Source organism: Solanum dulcamara, chromosome 3 (genome assembly GCF_947179165.1).
Source record: "Solanum dulcamara chromosome 3, daSolDulc1.2, whole genome shotgun sequence".
Classification (NCBI taxonomy): domain Eukaryota; kingdom Viridiplantae; phylum Streptophyta; class Magnoliopsida; order Solanales; family Solanaceae; genus Solanum; species Solanum dulcamara.
Genome location: NC_077239.1, coordinates 2,221,365 through 2,238,893, shown reverse-complemented (window position 1 = coordinate 2,238,893; position 17,529 = coordinate 2,221,365). Strand labels below are relative to the sequence as shown.

General features: G+C 29.8%; 2 protein-coding genes across 2 annotated transcripts; both read left to right on the top strand.

Moving 5' to 3' along the window:
- The first annotated feature begins 224 nt into the window (after positions 1–224).
- On the top strand, positions 225–2,983 carry LOC129882130 (uncharacterized). Its single transcript, XM_055956290.1, has 5 exons — positions 225–282; positions 990–1,252; positions 1,562–1,773; positions 1,894–2,161; positions 2,439–2,983. The coding sequence occupies exons 2-5, from the start codon at positions 992–994 to the stop codon at positions 2,742–2,744; spliced, it is 1,047 nt and encodes a 348-aa protein (XP_055812265.1). The 5' UTR covers positions 225–282; positions 990–991; the 3' UTR covers positions 2,745–2,983.
- A 9,279-nt stretch (positions 2,984–12,262) lies between these two features.
- On the top strand, positions 12,263–16,357 carry LOC129882129 (uncharacterized). The gene is made up of 5 exons (XM_055956289.1): positions 12,263–12,402; positions 13,224–13,486; positions 14,044–14,255; positions 14,836–15,103; positions 15,848–16,357. Exons 1-5 carry the CDS (start codon positions 12,378–12,380, stop codon positions 16,151–16,153), a joined length of 1,074 nt encoding a protein of 357 aa, XP_055812264.1. The 5' UTR covers positions 12,263–12,377; the 3' UTR covers positions 16,154–16,357.
- Positions 16,358–17,529: the final 1,172 nt, after the last annotated feature.

The following is a 17,529-nucleotide window of genomic DNA, read 5'->3' as shown; positions in this document are numbered from 1 at the left end:
TGCAACTTGCATTATAGCTACATCTCTATAAATATATAGAATTTGAATCAAAATTACTGAATTCTGCCGAACACCACTTCAGGTGTGTTAGAGTTTCCTTGTCCCTATAACAAAAAAACAAACCAAAGTTCTACCTAATTTTGTCTTTTATAGGCTGTCCCAATCTTGTTATTTTATAGGGTATTAAAAAAAATTAAAAAGGATTACCAATAATATCACCAATTATTGTTTCATCTCAAAAAATCATTCATAGGGAGATAGCAGATTTCTATTGTTCTTCAGGTTCTTTCCTCTTTTCTCTGTTTTCTTTACTAAATGTTTAAATTGTGGTTATATATTAAAGAAAGTGAAACTGAAAATTGATAGTATTACTTATCATTAATTTGTGGAAATTAAAGTTGTAATTTTTAATTCTAATTTTGGCTTTTTGATGAGATAAGTAATGAGATATCCTCTGAGCTTAGAGGTGAAACCAAAATTTTTAGTTTAAAGATTCTAAATCATGATTTATTTTGTTTGAACTTAAAAATATAAAAATATAACATGCAATTTAAGTTCTGGATCCGTCTCCATGTGTATATTTTCAGTCATTTTTCTTCCAATCTCCAGAAATGAAGCTAATCATCAACCTTTGGAATACTTCCAATAAATTCCATTATAATGCACTTTTGATACATGTAGAATATATAATAGCTAGAGGATTTAGATGTTTTTGATGATTTGGTAATGTGTTTTGGCTTTAAAATGATGTACAAAGTTTGTATTTTTCGAATTAGTTAGACATAAGTTGTGATATTGTCTGCTTTAGACCAAGGCTCGTTCACCTATAAAATACGTCACTAAGGTCTAGGGCTTGTTTCCTTATAGCATGTCTCTCGTGTGTTGTCGATGTGCGATTTGTCTTTAGATGTCACATTGTTAAGGTCCTGGAATTGAGTCGATTTCGTGTTGTTCTGCCATGGTTTCTTGAGTTTTAGCTCTTATTTCAGGGATGATTGGGAAAATAGTTGTAATTCTCTTCATTGGTTTCTTGGCATTTGTTTATCAAGCAATTACGCCACCTCCTCCGAAAATTTGTGGTTCCCTGGATGGCCCTCGCATCACTGCACCACGAATAAAACTTTCCGATGGAAGGCATTTGGCTTATAAAGAGCAAGGCGTTCCCATAGCCCGAGCAAACTACAAGATTGTTTTCATCCATGGATTCGATTGTTGTAGGCATGACGTTGCTTTCGCCAGCACCCTTTCTCATGTAATGCCCTTTTTACCTTCTCTTTTCTCACAATCTTGTAATCAGGGGCGAAGCTAGGTAGGAATATATAAGGGGGGGTTCAATTGCATCCCATTAGTCGAAAAATTATATTATGCAGATAGAGGGGGGCGGGGGGGGGGGGGGGGAAATGACTTTTTGGTTGAGTCAACTTGATAGATGAAAAAAATTATAGTGCAATGGCAAAGGAGTCCAAAGATGTGACACCCCTTATATAAATTCTTGATTCCGCCACTGTAGTTTATAGTTCACTATAAAATTTGTCCGTTGCTAATTCCTGTTCTGGTGCAGGATGTTATTGAGAGCTTGGGAATATACATTGTTTCGTTTGATCGACCTGGTTATGGGGAAAGTGATCCTCATCCACAACGAACACCTAAGAGCTTAGCTCTCGACGTTGAGGAGCTAGCTGATCAATTGAAATTGGGATCCAAATTCTATGTAACAGGATTTTCCATGGGTGGACAAGCTGTTTGGGGCTGTCTCAAATATATTCCTCATAGGTAATATATCGGAGAGTTTCTCTACCGTTGAGGTAGGGGTAAGATATGCATACAATCTATCCTTCCCGAACCCCACTTTGTCTGTGAATTGTGTCAACTCACTTAACAAATGTGTAACAGATTGGCAGGAGCAGGGCTTCTAACACCCGTGGCTAACCTATGGTGGCCTGGTTTTCCTTCAAATTTGACTGAAAGATCATACTACGATAAGCTATCCCCGGATCTATGGACAGTTCGAGTTGCTCATTATCTTCCGCGGCTGACTTATTGGTGGAACACTCAGAAGTTTTTTCCTTCTTCTAGCGTTGTAGCTCACAGCCCGGATATCTTTTCAACTCAGGACAAACAATTAGCATCGAGGTTGGATGCCTTGCAAGAACCATATCGGGTGAGTACTTGATTGTGTGAATCTTATCAACATATTGTTACAAGTTTGTATGCTAATATAATGTAGTACACAAGTTTATAAAGAATAGCTAATGTTAAGTGGCCTTTCTGACACGACTTTCAAAACTGTGTACAAACTTGCATGATCTTCCGCGGTATCAATATTGCTTGATGTACATTCTATACTCTGTTATTTTTTAATTTTTGGTATAAAACGTATATTTTTAATATATTTTTATATGTTTGAGTATCGAAAAAATGTTTATTCATGGCCTCAGGCACAAATTAGACAACAAGGGGAGTTCGAGTCCATCCATCGTGACATGATAATTGGAATTAAGACATGGGAATTCGACCCAATGGATCTTGAGGACCCGTTCCCTAACAAAGAAGGCTCTGTTCACATATGGCAAGGGGACGAGGACGGGCTTGTACCTGTCATTCTGCAACGATATGTTGCAGAACGACTAGGTTGGGTTCGATATCACGAACTTAAAGGTAGTGGTCACTTGTTTCCTTATGCAGATGGAATGGGAGATAAGATTATGAAGACATTCTTACTAGGAGACACCTTCGTTCTATAAATGTATATAAAGGTCCATGCTGCTCGAACTCTTCAAAAATATATTTAATTATGTGTCAGATCATCCAGAACATATGTATTTTCAGAGAAATCAACAAAAATACAATAATTTTTCTTATAAGGGTTTGAGCAACATAGATTAAAGTTCTCATAACAACTGCTCTTGCAAGTTATATGTTACTCTCTTTGAAAATTAAATTTTATGTTCTATATTTCATTGTATTGAGATTTAGTCTCTAATTCAAACCTCTTATAATTGATAAAATTTAATCATATCGGATTCGATTTTTTATTTGAACTATTGATTTATATATATATATATATATTTCCGAATCAATCAAATTATTATATAGTCATTTTTTTCTTATACTATATTATCATCCCATACACGAAAACAATCATTAAATAGTCGATGCAGATCAATCCATAAGTAACTTGATTTCACAAAGCATTCCGCATTAGCAAGATTCAAGAAAGGACCGCACCCGAAAAAATGTGAAATCATTCATTGAATGTAAAATTTGGCTCAAAATCAACTTTAGACTAGGTAATATTTACTTGAAAATAATGTAAAATAAACATCAAATTGGAGTTAAGAATTGAAAATACTATCGCACTCATAATTCTAATCTTGAACGTATATGTATATAAATAGAGTTGTGACAATAGATTGATATCGCTTTCACTAAATGTTAGTCTAAGCAAACAAATCTCCAGGACAAACAAACTTGATGATGAAAATGAGGCACATCTTTGTTGAAGCAGCCTTATTAACATGTATACAGGGGCGGAGCCAGAGTGATAGTCACGTTTTAGTTTAAATTATATGTAGATCGGGAATGAAGTAAATTCATTTGAATTTTTCAAATTTGCATTTGAAATTTTACTTATTTAATTTAAAATTTATTTTAAATACTAATTTATAAATACTTTAAGCATATGATACAGAATCTGAATTAAAATTATTCAATTCGGATGAACTCGAAATTAATGCACTAGATACGTCCCCTTCTTGCCTGGACAAACTATAATAGAGTAGGCGGCTGGTGTATTTATTTCGTCATTTAATATTATAATAAATAAATATTTTTTTTTCAAATCAAACAATTAATTCTGCATATAAATATATATATTTTAAAATCAGCATATAAAATAATTTTAAAACTGTGTATATATATAGTATGCTACAAGAAAATAATTCAATGCTAGCTGTCGTAGTTTGCCAATTAATCAAGTTGAGAATTATTATTTCTCTTTTTGTTTTGATCTATCTCTCTTGTTAAACTTATTTGATTTGATACTGCTACTTTTTTTTTTAGATATACTATTTTTAAATTATGTTATACATAAAAATATTTATTAAAATATAATTTATAAAAAAAAATTTAAAAAAATCATAATTTTTGTTTTCTTTCTTACATTTAGATTTGGATTTGAGAAGCACATCTAAATAATAGACAAAAAAAAACTCATCTTATAAATTATGTTGATATTTTATACTAGAACTCTTTTTAAGAAACACTTCTCTGTACTTTTTATTAGATACTATGAAAAATTCGAGAAATCCGAAAAACCCAAAAAACCCGAGAAAAATTGATATCGAAAAACCCGACTTTTATTGGTTTGGTTTGATTTATAGATTTAATAACTCGACACAAATAGTTTGATTTGGTTTGTAAAAAATCTGAATCAACCCGATTCATGTACAGTTGTAGACCCCTAATTACAAAGTAGAAAAAAATATAGATCTTAGAAAATTATTTGATGGAGAATATAATTTATTGGAATTTCAATGGAGATAATTAGAAAGTGCATTAGTTCATTCTAAAATTTCTTGAATTTTATCTGTAGTAAAATGATGAATTTATTTCCTCATCTTTTTTATTGTCTTCCATACACGAATGAATGTCCACAATTTTTGATTGCTAAAAAGGAAGAAAGACCAAAAAAAGAAGACAAAATTAAGATCATACGATACATATGAATCAATAGAGAACCTTTCTTCCATACAAATCAAAAGAAAAAGAAAAAAAAGGCTAAAAAAGGAAAATATAATAAATAACCTCACCAGCTAACTAGAACTCCCTGACGTCCCCTTCCACACACACAATTATATAAACACATACAAAATAGAGAGCATTTTAAGAGTTTCAAAAAAAAAATGTCTGAAAAAAATAATTAAAGTTCGAGGTTTTTGTTTGTGATTTTGTAACGACCCATTAGGTCGTTTTGAGTATTAGGAATTTTTAGTTCATAAACGACTCAATTCATAAATATTTAGATGAATTTTTAGACTATTCGATAACTACGATTAAGTAATTGAAGAGTGATTTTAGATAATTAATTTAATTGGTGAATTAAAGTGTTAATTTAATTAATACTCTTTACCAATTATTAAAGGAAAAGGATAGGGTTTATAAATTTTTATAAATAATTAGTTGGAGCAAAAAGAATTTTTTTTTTTTTTAAGAGAACAGCGACAAGAAAAATGCAGAAACTAGAAGAAGAAGAAAAAATACGGAGGAAGAAAGAAAAGAAAGGGGAAAAGAAAAATAAAGGAGAAGAGAAAAATAAAAATTTTCATTTCAAAGCGTCAAGGTAATTATTATGTGATTATGAACATATTTTTAGGGTATATTGGTGGAGAAATAATGTTAAAATAAGAAAATATTACCCTAGGGTTCTTCACATAAAATCTTGATTTGGAGGTCGAATAACGATCCGTTTTAGCTGAAATTTGACATGTGAATTTATTTTATCATGAGTGAACATAATCGGAACGAAAATTTCAGATTTAACTTTAATGACTCGGGCCGACTTTTTGACCCAATTTTTGATCCAAAAATAAATATAGCTATATGGGTGTCATTGAATTCGTATTCTTATGAAGATTATGTATTTGAACAGATTTTGATCATTCAGAAGCGTTACGAAAGACTCAAGTTTTAAAGTGATTATTTAATTTAATTGAGGTTTAACCCTAGTTTTGAAATTCAGAAAATATGGGGGTGGACATGTTAAGTGGCATCAAGATTAGGAACGTATTTATAGAATTAGGTGAGTTATTGGGTCTAGGTTAAACATATATAATATTGGTGTTTACGGATTAGTTTATTTATAAATATTATATATTTGATAGATTGAAATTGGTCTGAGGCATTGAAGAAGGAAAGATATTGGTGGATTGACTTGCTTTACTTCGTTTTTCAATTGAGGTAGGTTATGGTTTTTAATTCTATATCATAGATAGACTCTTAATAGTGATTGGAATTCATTGGGTAATGTGTGAAGTTTACTACGCATTTAATTATTGTGGTTTGGATGGTTGATATGTTGTTGTGATTGGTCTGAAATCTCGTGGCCATGAAATCCATAATCTTGAACTTGTCCTGTCAAAAATGGTGTCTTGAATAAAGAAGGCTTGATGAAATATTGTTAATGAAGTGGAATGTAATCATGAAAAATGATAAATTAATTATATTTGGATCGAGTGTCACGTTCCGACACGGTATATTTGGATTGGGTGTCACGTTCCGACACGGTATATTTGGATCGGGTGTCACGTTCCAACACGGTATATTTGGATCGGGTGTCACGTTCCAACACGGTATATTTGGATCGGGTGTCACATTTCGACACGGTATATTTGGATCGGGTATCACTTTCCGACACGGTATATTTAGATCGGGTGTCACGTTCCGACACGGTATATTTGAATCGGGTGTCACGTTCCAACATAGTAATATTAAAGGAAAACAAATTAAAATGACTTAATACTACACAATCTCCAATAACTCATTTTCCAAAAGAGTGTGATGTGGAGGCTTGAGTCCTCATATGTGATCTTAATATTGTTGATTGGTTATGAAATTGTTCATTGTGTTGTCACTTGATCTTGATCTTGTTGGTTGCTACCTGTTAAGTGCTACGGTTGATTTCCCATTATTACTTATTGCATATTGATTCCTATTTTGAGTCGGCCAATGATACCTACTCAGTACATGTTGTCATGTACTGACCCCTACTTGTATCTTTCTTGTTTTATTTTGTGGGGTGCAGCGAGTGTTCCACCAATTTCGACTCGACCTCAGCTCTAGTCAGTCTCCAGTTCATAAGATTTCAGGGTGATCTATCCTTCTAGCTCATGATGGATTCTCTCGGTTATGGCATGGTGTCTTTAGTTTTTAGACACATTTTGTTATTTGTTTATTTTGGTGTTGATATTTCCAAACTTAGTTTTAGAATTTAGATGTCCTTCATGTGATGACTTTCAGGTTTTGGGGAAAATGTATTTATTTGAGCTTCCGCGTTATTGTTATATTTATTATTTGGGTTTGTATCGTTGGTTCTCCCACCTAGGAGGTTAAGTGTGGGTGTCACTCACGGCCCATTTTGGGTCGTGACAGATTTTGAGTTCGTGAACCTAAAAGTTAGCTATGAAAGTATTATATAGGAAATATACACTGTTTTCTGTTCTTAATCGAGAAAAATCTAAAGGTTCGTTTCTATTATTACTTATTCTCTACTTCAATATTTTTATGTGAATCAAACTGTTAGTACTAGTTATGTTCGATATATAATAATTCAATAATAAAGTGATTTGGTGCCAATCTTAATATATTTGCTAATTATGTAATTTTGGCACTTGTTAGATTTCAATATCAAGCTTTATTATTCTTTTAGTTGTAATTTACAGCTAGTTCTAATTGAAAAAACAAATAACATTATTAGGAAAATCTGTTAACTAATGGGCTTTAGAAGAATTAAAGGAAATTGCTAATTAAAAAATGTTTCTTAATTGACCAATCTATTTTCTATTTTGTGTTTACGACTAATAAAATGGTCAAAACAAAATCATTATTTTAGGGCTTGGCAAGATTTTGCCATGATACTAAATTCCAACATGTGTTCTATACTTTGACATATATATCCCTTATCTAATCAAATTTAATTATCCTAAAAATTAGATTAAAAGCATGAGAAATCTGCAAATCATGTCACATCTTGTTTTACTATTTGAATTACAAGTTATGTTACTTTCATTTTATTTTTTTTAATGTTACAGATTATATAAAAATAATCAAATGTAAATGTTTCTAGAAAGCATTGAAAAAAAAACATTAAAATATTTTGACACTTCGGTTTTAAGCCATTACGAATTTTTTTTATATGAAAAAACTACATAATTAGATATACTTTACTATCATATATATTATTATTAACTATATTTTTAAAATATTATGTATCACATCAATTAACAGTTTTCTATCATATATAAAAAAAATACACTTAAATACATGTATTTTGCTACCAGGTACACTAAAATAAGAAGAGAGGCGGGGGATTTATTAAATATCTCAAATACAAGTGAATCATATTAAATGCATGTATTTGTATGTAGAAAGATGCAATCCACATGTATCTGGGATACCAGATACATAAGAGAGTGAAGAGCGTGATGGAGTGAGGCGAGCGAGATTTTTTATGTAGCTAGATACATGCGAATCCACTTAAATACAATATATCTAGAATAAATTACACCTAATTTTAACCCTATACATTTCGAAATACATGTATCCGAACATATCTGGACATACTAAAATCTGATAGGATACATAATAATATAAACTAAAATATATCTATGTAATTAACTCATAAACTAGTGAGATTTATGTAAGTTTCATTTTTTATAATTAGAATCTTTTTAACTATAAATTTCAACCTTTTCCTTAACGACGTCTTCATATAATTAACATAGAAATATCTTGACATATTTAAATAATAATAGCTAGTAATATTACTTTCGACGTGTCTTTTTCTTTAATTATTAGATTATAATGGTGTGGTAAATACTTTTATATTCTTAATCATAGATTTAAGATTCAAATCTTGTCCAATACGAAACCATTCTTGTTCAAAATTTCTTTACCTCTGATATATTAACACTCCCCAATACAAATTTAAATTTAATTATACCTTAATATAAATATCGACCATCAAGTATAATTATACCTTAATATAAATATCGACCATCAAGTAATATAAAAAAGACAAAAAGTCTTTTGTGTATTGATTGCCAAGTCGATAATCAACGGGTCGGTGATTGAGGGTGAATTTTTTGGATCTTCTTAGGTAATCAAAGGGTAGTGTGTATGGGTTTAGTCAAATTTATTCCGTCGCAATTTATGTAATATTTTTATATTATTATAACTTTAAATTATATAAATTTTAATTTAAATTTTAGAAAAAAAATTACCATATTAATTTGAGAAAAAAAAAATTATAGTATAATTTGTTCGTATAATTTTAGAATATTTAATTTTAATTTTAAGATATTAAGATGATCTAATTAAAATTTAGCTTTAAAAATTAATCAAATTAGCTCTTAATCAAAAATTAAAAAATGTCACATAAATTAAAATGGAGGAATAACAAAATAAAGCAGTCATATCAAGTCATATCTCAAGAAAGTCTCCTTGTATTACCAATATAGGTTTCAAATGCGTTGAATTTTTACAAGTTAAAATGGACTAAATTAATAAACAAACTATCATTAACACGTTCAAAGATTATCAAGCTAGGTTAAGTTGAATGAAAGAATGAGTCCAAAGATTACCAAATATATATTATTTTTTTTAAAATAACTATTTTAACAAGATCTTTAATTAATTAATTTAGGCAATCCAAATAAATCAATGAATTAATATCTTGAAGTGAATAGAGTTAATAAATAAATGAATTATTAATCCCGATAGATCGACCTTGTCGTGTTCCATGGGTTAATTTAATAACAAGTCCTATGACCTAACGTGTTTCACAATCATATCTAAAAAGCATTTTAATTTCTCTTGATTATTTTCATTTTGGGTCTAGTTTAATTTGAATGAAAATGAAGTCTAAAAATATATTTTAAAAATGATTTTTGAATTTTTATGATTTTAAATTAAAAATATGAAACACGTTAAATGAAAAGTACCCTAAAATAATTTGAAATATGTAATACATATATCACGTTAAAAAGAAGCACTTCCTAACAAAATTATTTCACTTCAATTCTCATTGGTACACACATTCTTCACGTTGTGTGGTGGAAAATAGTCCCACTATATGTTTCTTAACTTTCTTGTCCCTTCAATTTCCTTGTCTCCCACTATAAGAGCTTTTTTACTTTTTATCTTATCTTTTTTTCCAAACTTATTTGATTATGTATTCATTTCTTCAAAAATTGTATGATAGTATGTTGAGACAGTTTTTCTATTGGCACCCGCATAATTCAAGCATTTATAACAAGTAAAGCGTATAAGTAATTTTGGAGTCAGAATATTTAATAAAAAAAATTCAAAATCTAAAAAAATATATATATAAACTAGTCGAATGAGTTCGACGTCTACTATATACACATAAAAAATTATTTTAATCATATATAAATAATATAATTTTTTGCTGAATAAAGTTCGGATGAACCTCACCGTAAGGTGGCTCCTCATGTTTCTTCTAAGTATGTGGCGATTGTGCGTTTTAAACTATGAATGTTACAATAATTAAATCAGTTTATGAACAAACAAAAACACTATGAAGTTGAATCCCCACCTCCTTATTCTTCCATTTTATATTCGTCAAATTATTGATTCTGGTAACAATTTATTAAGCTAAGTTTGTATCAAAAAAAATTCTTTACATGTTGTGATACTATCGCTTTTAGCTCATATCTGCACGATTTTTTCTAAAAAAATCACATAATACCAAAAGTTTCCTTACACTTAATATATATTATTTTTTTAATTAACATTCAAGACACTTTGTTCACACCTTCAACATTAACATTAAATATTATCATTATATAATCATTAAGCATGATATATAGTAGGCGTTGTCTTGTATATATTTTATTCAGACATGACTCGTATATATGTTCATGTAGACAGTGACGGAATCAGGATTTTTAATAAGGGGTTTTAAAATTTAAAAAAGTAGACACACGAACTAACTGAAGAGGGTTCGACATCTATTATTTATACATAAAAAATATTTTAATCATATATAAATAGTATAATATTTTCACCAAAAAAGGTTCGAATGAAACCCTCGACACCATGTGGGTCCGCCACTGCAGGTAGGGATAAGTGGAGAATTTATAAAAACTCAAATTGTAGATTATTTTTTGGCTATTTTCAAAAATATAAATTTATATGTAAGTATGATCACATATAATAGATCGAAATGAATATTGAAAATTCATATAGTTGACTCTAATTTGAATTAACATGTATACATAAAACTATTTATTGCTTATATATCTAGATTTCAATTAATTAGTCGATAATACTAGCCATCTAGATTTCATTTAAATATTCTTTAATCAATATCTCAACTAGTGTGATGTAGAATTTCTCAAATTGACTAATATAAGATTTTTCCAAGCTCGAGTGGTCCATAACAAGTACTCCCCATTTTATTTTAAGTGCCTTAATTGATTGGACGTGAAATTTAAAAAATAAAAGAGTTTTTAAAATCTATAACTTCAATTTAAAGATATGTACAAGATATTGAAATATTTTTTTAATTTTATGATTTTAAGTATATCAAATGCAATTATTATGATTCATAATATTTTTTACACAATATTTGAATACATAATTTCATACCAAAAAGATTAAAAAAAATCATGTCCTTAATCAAAATTCAAACGTTTAATTTTCAAAATTTGATATACACTTATATAAATTGAGACAAAAAAATTATTAATTTATCTAAAATAAAAAAGTAAAATACGTATATTAAAACAACGTAAATAACAATAAAATGTACACATTGATATCATCGCCCCTCATTTCCCTAGGTGAACCAACGGTAGAGTGCACATGAGGTTAAAACTTAAAAGTGTATAATAAGGTGACTCGGGACGGATTCAATATTTCGATATCGAGGTTTATTTAAATTCAGTAATGAAATATATATTTTTTATTACAAAAAATTAGGAATAAATGTATTTTCTTTGTCCTAATCGATATGATAATATTTAATTGAATATAAAGTTTACTTGAAATACATGGTTTAAGATAAAGAGAAAGATACTTCAGAGCTGTAATGAGAAGTTTAAAATTGATTAATTTTATTTTAAAATATATTATTTTATTTTGGTATATATTTTATTTAAGGCATACCAAAATTGGTGCAATGTCATATAAATTGGAAAAAAAATGAGAGAGATACAATTACTTTTTCATCCCGATTTGTATCACACACTTTCCCTTTTTTTATTCTATTCAAAAAAGAAAAATATCTCTCCATATTTGAAAATAATTAAACGATTTATAATCAGACAATATATGATTTAGTTTATACTATAAATTTTAAAAATCTACCTTTTTTTTCCTTTAATTTCATGCATAGTCAAACACATCAAATAAGTCGGGGTGGAGAGAGTACTAAATTTGCATTTATAAGTTTTAAAAGGATAATAAATTTAGTACTAAAAATCTTTAAAAGATGAATTTATCAAATTGAAATCCTGAATCAATTCGTATCTATGTATTAGTCAAACTATGTAGCTCTTCCTTGTGCACCTTTTGTAACTATAAAAACATGGACGTCAACAAGAGTCACCACTAATTATTTCACCAAGTTCACAAAAATGGCAGAGTCCCCTACTACCTCAGGTTCTTTTTCTTTCTTTCTTTCACATTTGAATTAATGTTAAATTTTATTGCAGAAACACAAACTCTGCATTTTTATGTGAAAAAATATTGTGATTTTTTTAATTTTCTTTTTTAGCTTTTGTTGTTGATTGTGATAATTTGCTTAAATTATTAAAGAGGAAGGCCTTTTGTTGCATCCCTCAATATGTTCCAGAGGAAAGAGTCTAACGGTGGTTAATGAAGCTAGTGAAAATTATAAAAATTCGAGGGATTAAAATTTTAGCAGAGATAAAAACACGTTAATTCACTTTCTTTCCATATGTCTAGATCTTAATAATGTCAGAGTTACTCGATATATGTGTAGTAGAAAGCAGAAAGTATTTGGTACAAAATACCAGCAAGCTGATGAAAGAAATCACCTTGTTGTGAATGCACAAAATTCTTCTTGTTTTTTATTTTTAGTAATGGTCAGTTCAAACACCTCGACTATTCTATCGAGTACCTACTATCTTTTGATCATCAGTACAGATATTGGATAACTCCGTCCTCTTCTTACGTTTTTATGTAAATTTCAACTTTGGTCTCTTATCATTTTCGTCTTATTTACTTTATTGATCACACAGATGGTCATTCAAAGGTAAGACCCTTAATTAATTGTGTTGTTTAAATTAGCTAAGTTGAAAGGTAGGTAAACATTTATAACTGTCATTCAACTTGTTGTAATCTTGTTCATTCTTTTTCTAATTTAGTTTAATCATGCATTGTTCATGAAATTCTAAGTTGTTTTCTTGATTTTTAACTCTTAACAAATTAGTAACCAATTTTGAAAAATACAAATTCAGGTATGACTAGGAAAATTCTTGTAATTTTCTTGATTGGATTCTTGGCATTTGTTTATCAAGCAATTACACCACCACCTCCAAAAATTTGTGGCTCCCCCAGAAGCCCTCCGATCACTGCACCACGAATAAAACTCTCCGATGGAAGACATTTGGCGTATAAAGAGCAAGGTGTTCCGAAAGATGAAGCAAAATTCAAAATTGTGTTCATCCATGGTTTTGATTGTTGCAGACATGATGTTGTTATTGCCAGCAGTCTTTCTCCTGTAATTCCCTTTTTACCCTTCTTTTCAATTTTGTAGACAGGGGGGGAGCTAGTGTAGTGACAACTTAGGTTGAAAAAATGATTTTGGTCACAAGTTCAAATACTAGGTATCATGACATATAAATTTTTGGCTCTGTCACTGCTTGTTATAGATAGGAACTTAGCTAGAAGGGTGGAAGGGGGTTCATTCCAACTCCTTTGTCCTTTTTACATTTTATTTTCCCTCAATTTTTCGTATATATATAAACGAATTACCGGGAAAAGATTCTAGTATAGTGACAAAGGTAGTTCAAAATTTAAGCATGGTCACAAGTTATTGTAGTTTCTTTCTGAATCCCCGTAGTTATGTTGGTCGGACTCTTAAAAAATACGGGGTACGTGTTGAATCCTTTGAAAATATTATTTTTGGAAAATCCGACATGGGTGCAAGAACATGTTTGGAAAGTTCGAGCAATGAAACATACTCCCCTTTATATAAATTTCTGACTCTACCATTGCTCTGCTCGTAAATCTTGTAATTTAGTATAATAATTGCTACAATGATATATTTTGGTGCAGGATGTTATTGAGAGTTTGGGAATATATATTGTATCAATTGATAGACCTGGTTATGGAGAAAGTGATCCTCATCCACAAAGAACACCAAAGAGTTTAGCTCTTGATATTGAAGAATTAGCAGATCAATTGGAATTGGGATCCAAATTTTATGTTGTTGGATTTTCCATGGGTGGACAAGTAGTTTGGGGATGTCTCAAATATATTCCTCACAGGTATTGTTCTTTTAAAATACTTTTTTTAGTCGAAGGTCAATCTTTTTATCTCACATAAGATAGGGGTAAGGTCTGCATACGTTAAATGATAATCTTGTAAAAATGATAACCAACCTGCTATCATACAGACATATTTAGGATGATATTATTGGGTATTTTTTAACGCATACGAAGGTTATGAGCCAAAGTTATTGAATTCGTCTGAATCCGTAACTTAAGATATGTTGTTCTGACTCTCTGAAAATGATGTCGCACCTGTATCAAATCCTCCAAAATTGCACTATTTTTGGAGGATCCGATATGTGCATTTTAGCATTTTTGAAAAATCCTCATCATAGACTTTAAATGTATCCATCCCTTGCTTCAGACTCTTCAAAAATGTTATTGCACCTATGTTGGATCCTCCAAAACTATACTATTTTCCAACACACACTAGTCAACATTGTTGAAGAGTCCAAACAACTTTTTAAGTGTACATCCCCCCTAATATCACGTGTTAAAGTTTACCGTTAGTGTAGAATTTTGTTTTTTTTATACTGTGTCAATGTATATAACATAACGTAAAACCATTTTGCAACAGATTGGCAGGAGCAGCTCTACTAACACCTGTGGTTAACTATTGGTGGCCTGGTTTCCCATCAAATTTGTCAACAAAATCATATTATGATCAACTTTTGCCTGATCAATGGACACTTAGAGTTGCTCACTATCTTCCATGGCTAACATATTGGTGGAACACTCAAAAGTATTTTCCATCTTCTAGTGTTGCAGCTCATAGCCCTGATATTTTTTTAACTCAAGATAGGCAATTAGGACCAAGATTTGCTGCCTCACAAGAAAAATACAGGGTAAGTATAAGTTTGTACTTTCCTCTTAATTTCATGATTGGTACTTCTTGTCAATCTAATTGGCGTAGGCGTAGATTCAGAATTTAAACGTGTTCAATTTTTCATAATTTTACTACTTGTTACCTTTTTTTTGAAATTATGGGGTCAGAGGTTTGGTACTTCCTTTTGGTCAACTTTAGATATCTGTTTGATTGGACACAGAGATTAGGAAAGAATGATCGAATGTCATATAATTATTGGCATAGATGTAGATTTAAGATTTTAGTTTGATAGGTTAACCTTTATGTTATTACCATAGAACTCATTACGCTTTTGAAATTATGGATTCGGAATTTTATAGTTTCTATAAAGTATTTATATCAAATTTGTCTTAATAATTTCTCTTTTCCACTACCATTCAAATCTTGAAAATAAGATATGTTATCCGTGATGTGCCAATATTTTCTTTTAATCTATTTCAAAACAAAAACATATAAATCCATATGACTACAAATTTGTGACATTGTTATTTCTCATTAAAAACCTCTGACTTTTCATTATAAAGTTCTGATATGGCGATACTTGAGCTGAGGGTCTTTTAAAAATAGTTTCTCTACCTTTATGAGGTAGGAGTAAGGTTTACGTATATTCTACCCTCCGTAGACTCCACATATGAAATTTAACTGAGTATGTTGTTGTTGACTTTTCATTATAATATTAGTTATTAATTGTCACCTATTTTTTAATTAATCCATGTGACCTCAGGCACAAATTAGACAACAAGGTGAATTTGAATCACTCCATAGAGATGCAAATATTGGATTTGGTACATGGGAATTCGATCCAATGGATTTAAAAAATCCATTCGATAAAAATGAAGGATTTGTTCATCTATGGCAAGGTGATGAAGATGGACTTGTACCTGTTATTTTACAAAGATATATTGCACAAAAATTACCATGGATTCAATATCATGAAATGAAAGGTGGTGGTCATTTATTTCCTTATGCAGATGGAATGGGAGATAAAATTATCAAGACATTTTTACTTGGTGAAAAATTTGAAGCATAAAAATATACGGAAAAATATAAGCGTTTAGATACGATTTGATTTAGAAAAAAAAAGGTGTGATTGAAGTAGAAGTTGAAAAAGGATATTTGGAAGTTGATCTAAATTGATATATTACATGTATTTGTGTGCTTTGTATAATGGCACTAGTTGGGGCCTTGTCCTAGATGAAATTGATTAATACAAGTTCATCATCAATGTGTGTTATTTGTAGTTTCTTTATATTGAGGAAGTCATATATATATATATATATTAAAGTTATTGAATAGACCGTCGAAATCAACAAGAAAAAAATCAAATTATTAAAACAGTTTTACTTGGTGAAAAAATTGTACTAAGCGATTTATATGAATCATTAATTTTTTTTTCATGGAGTTTCTTCCTAGTTCATATAATTTTGTATTTTAAATAAATGCTTTAATTTTAAGTAAAACAACTGGATCGAGTGTTATTTTGATTCAAGGATTTGCTACTTTAGATATTTTAATTGAATTACACCAATCTAAAATATTAGTACATGTTTTTCAATCTGAGTGATTAATAATGCGTGTAAGTATGATGATATTGGGGTAAAGCTATCAAAATCTACAAGAGAAAAATTAAATTGTGTTAAATTATTGAAATATTTTACTTGATGAAAAATTGTACTATAAAGACATACGAAAAGTATAGGCATTCAGATATGATTTCATTGAATTTTGTGTGTGTGTGGGGGGGGGGGGGGGGGGGAGGGGCAGTGATTGAAGTCGAAGTTGAAAAAGGATATTTGAAAATTGGTCCTAGATGAAATTAATACAAATTCATCATCAATATGGTCTTTTGTAATTTGTATTTTTTTTATATTGACGACATTATAAATTTCGTTAAGGATATTTAAGATATATATATTAAAGTTATTGAATAGCATTATCGAAGTCAAAAAAAATAATTAAATGATGATAAGTTTTATTAAGTATAATATTAGTGATTTAATGTAGTGACATTTCTTTAAAAATCAAAATATCAAATCACAATTTTTAAATATTGTATCGAACCAATTGATTGAAATTCAATCAGAACAACACAAAATAAATAAAATATAAAATATTTTTCTGAGTCGCATCCCAAATTAAGTCGAAACAACAATAACGAACAGAGTCAAGGCTCAAATGGCATGATACATGTTTTTTTTAATTTAAATAATTATTATTATTATTTTATGGTCGGGCCCTTCCCCGAATCCTGCGCATAGCAGGAGCTTAAGTGCACCGGATTGCCTTTTTTTTTAATTATTATTATTTTATAAACTCCTAATTAATTGTTCCAGACTTTAATGCATGACGTAGTTAGTTGACTATCTTGAAGCATAAACAACTTGTTCTTTTTAACTAACATCTCCT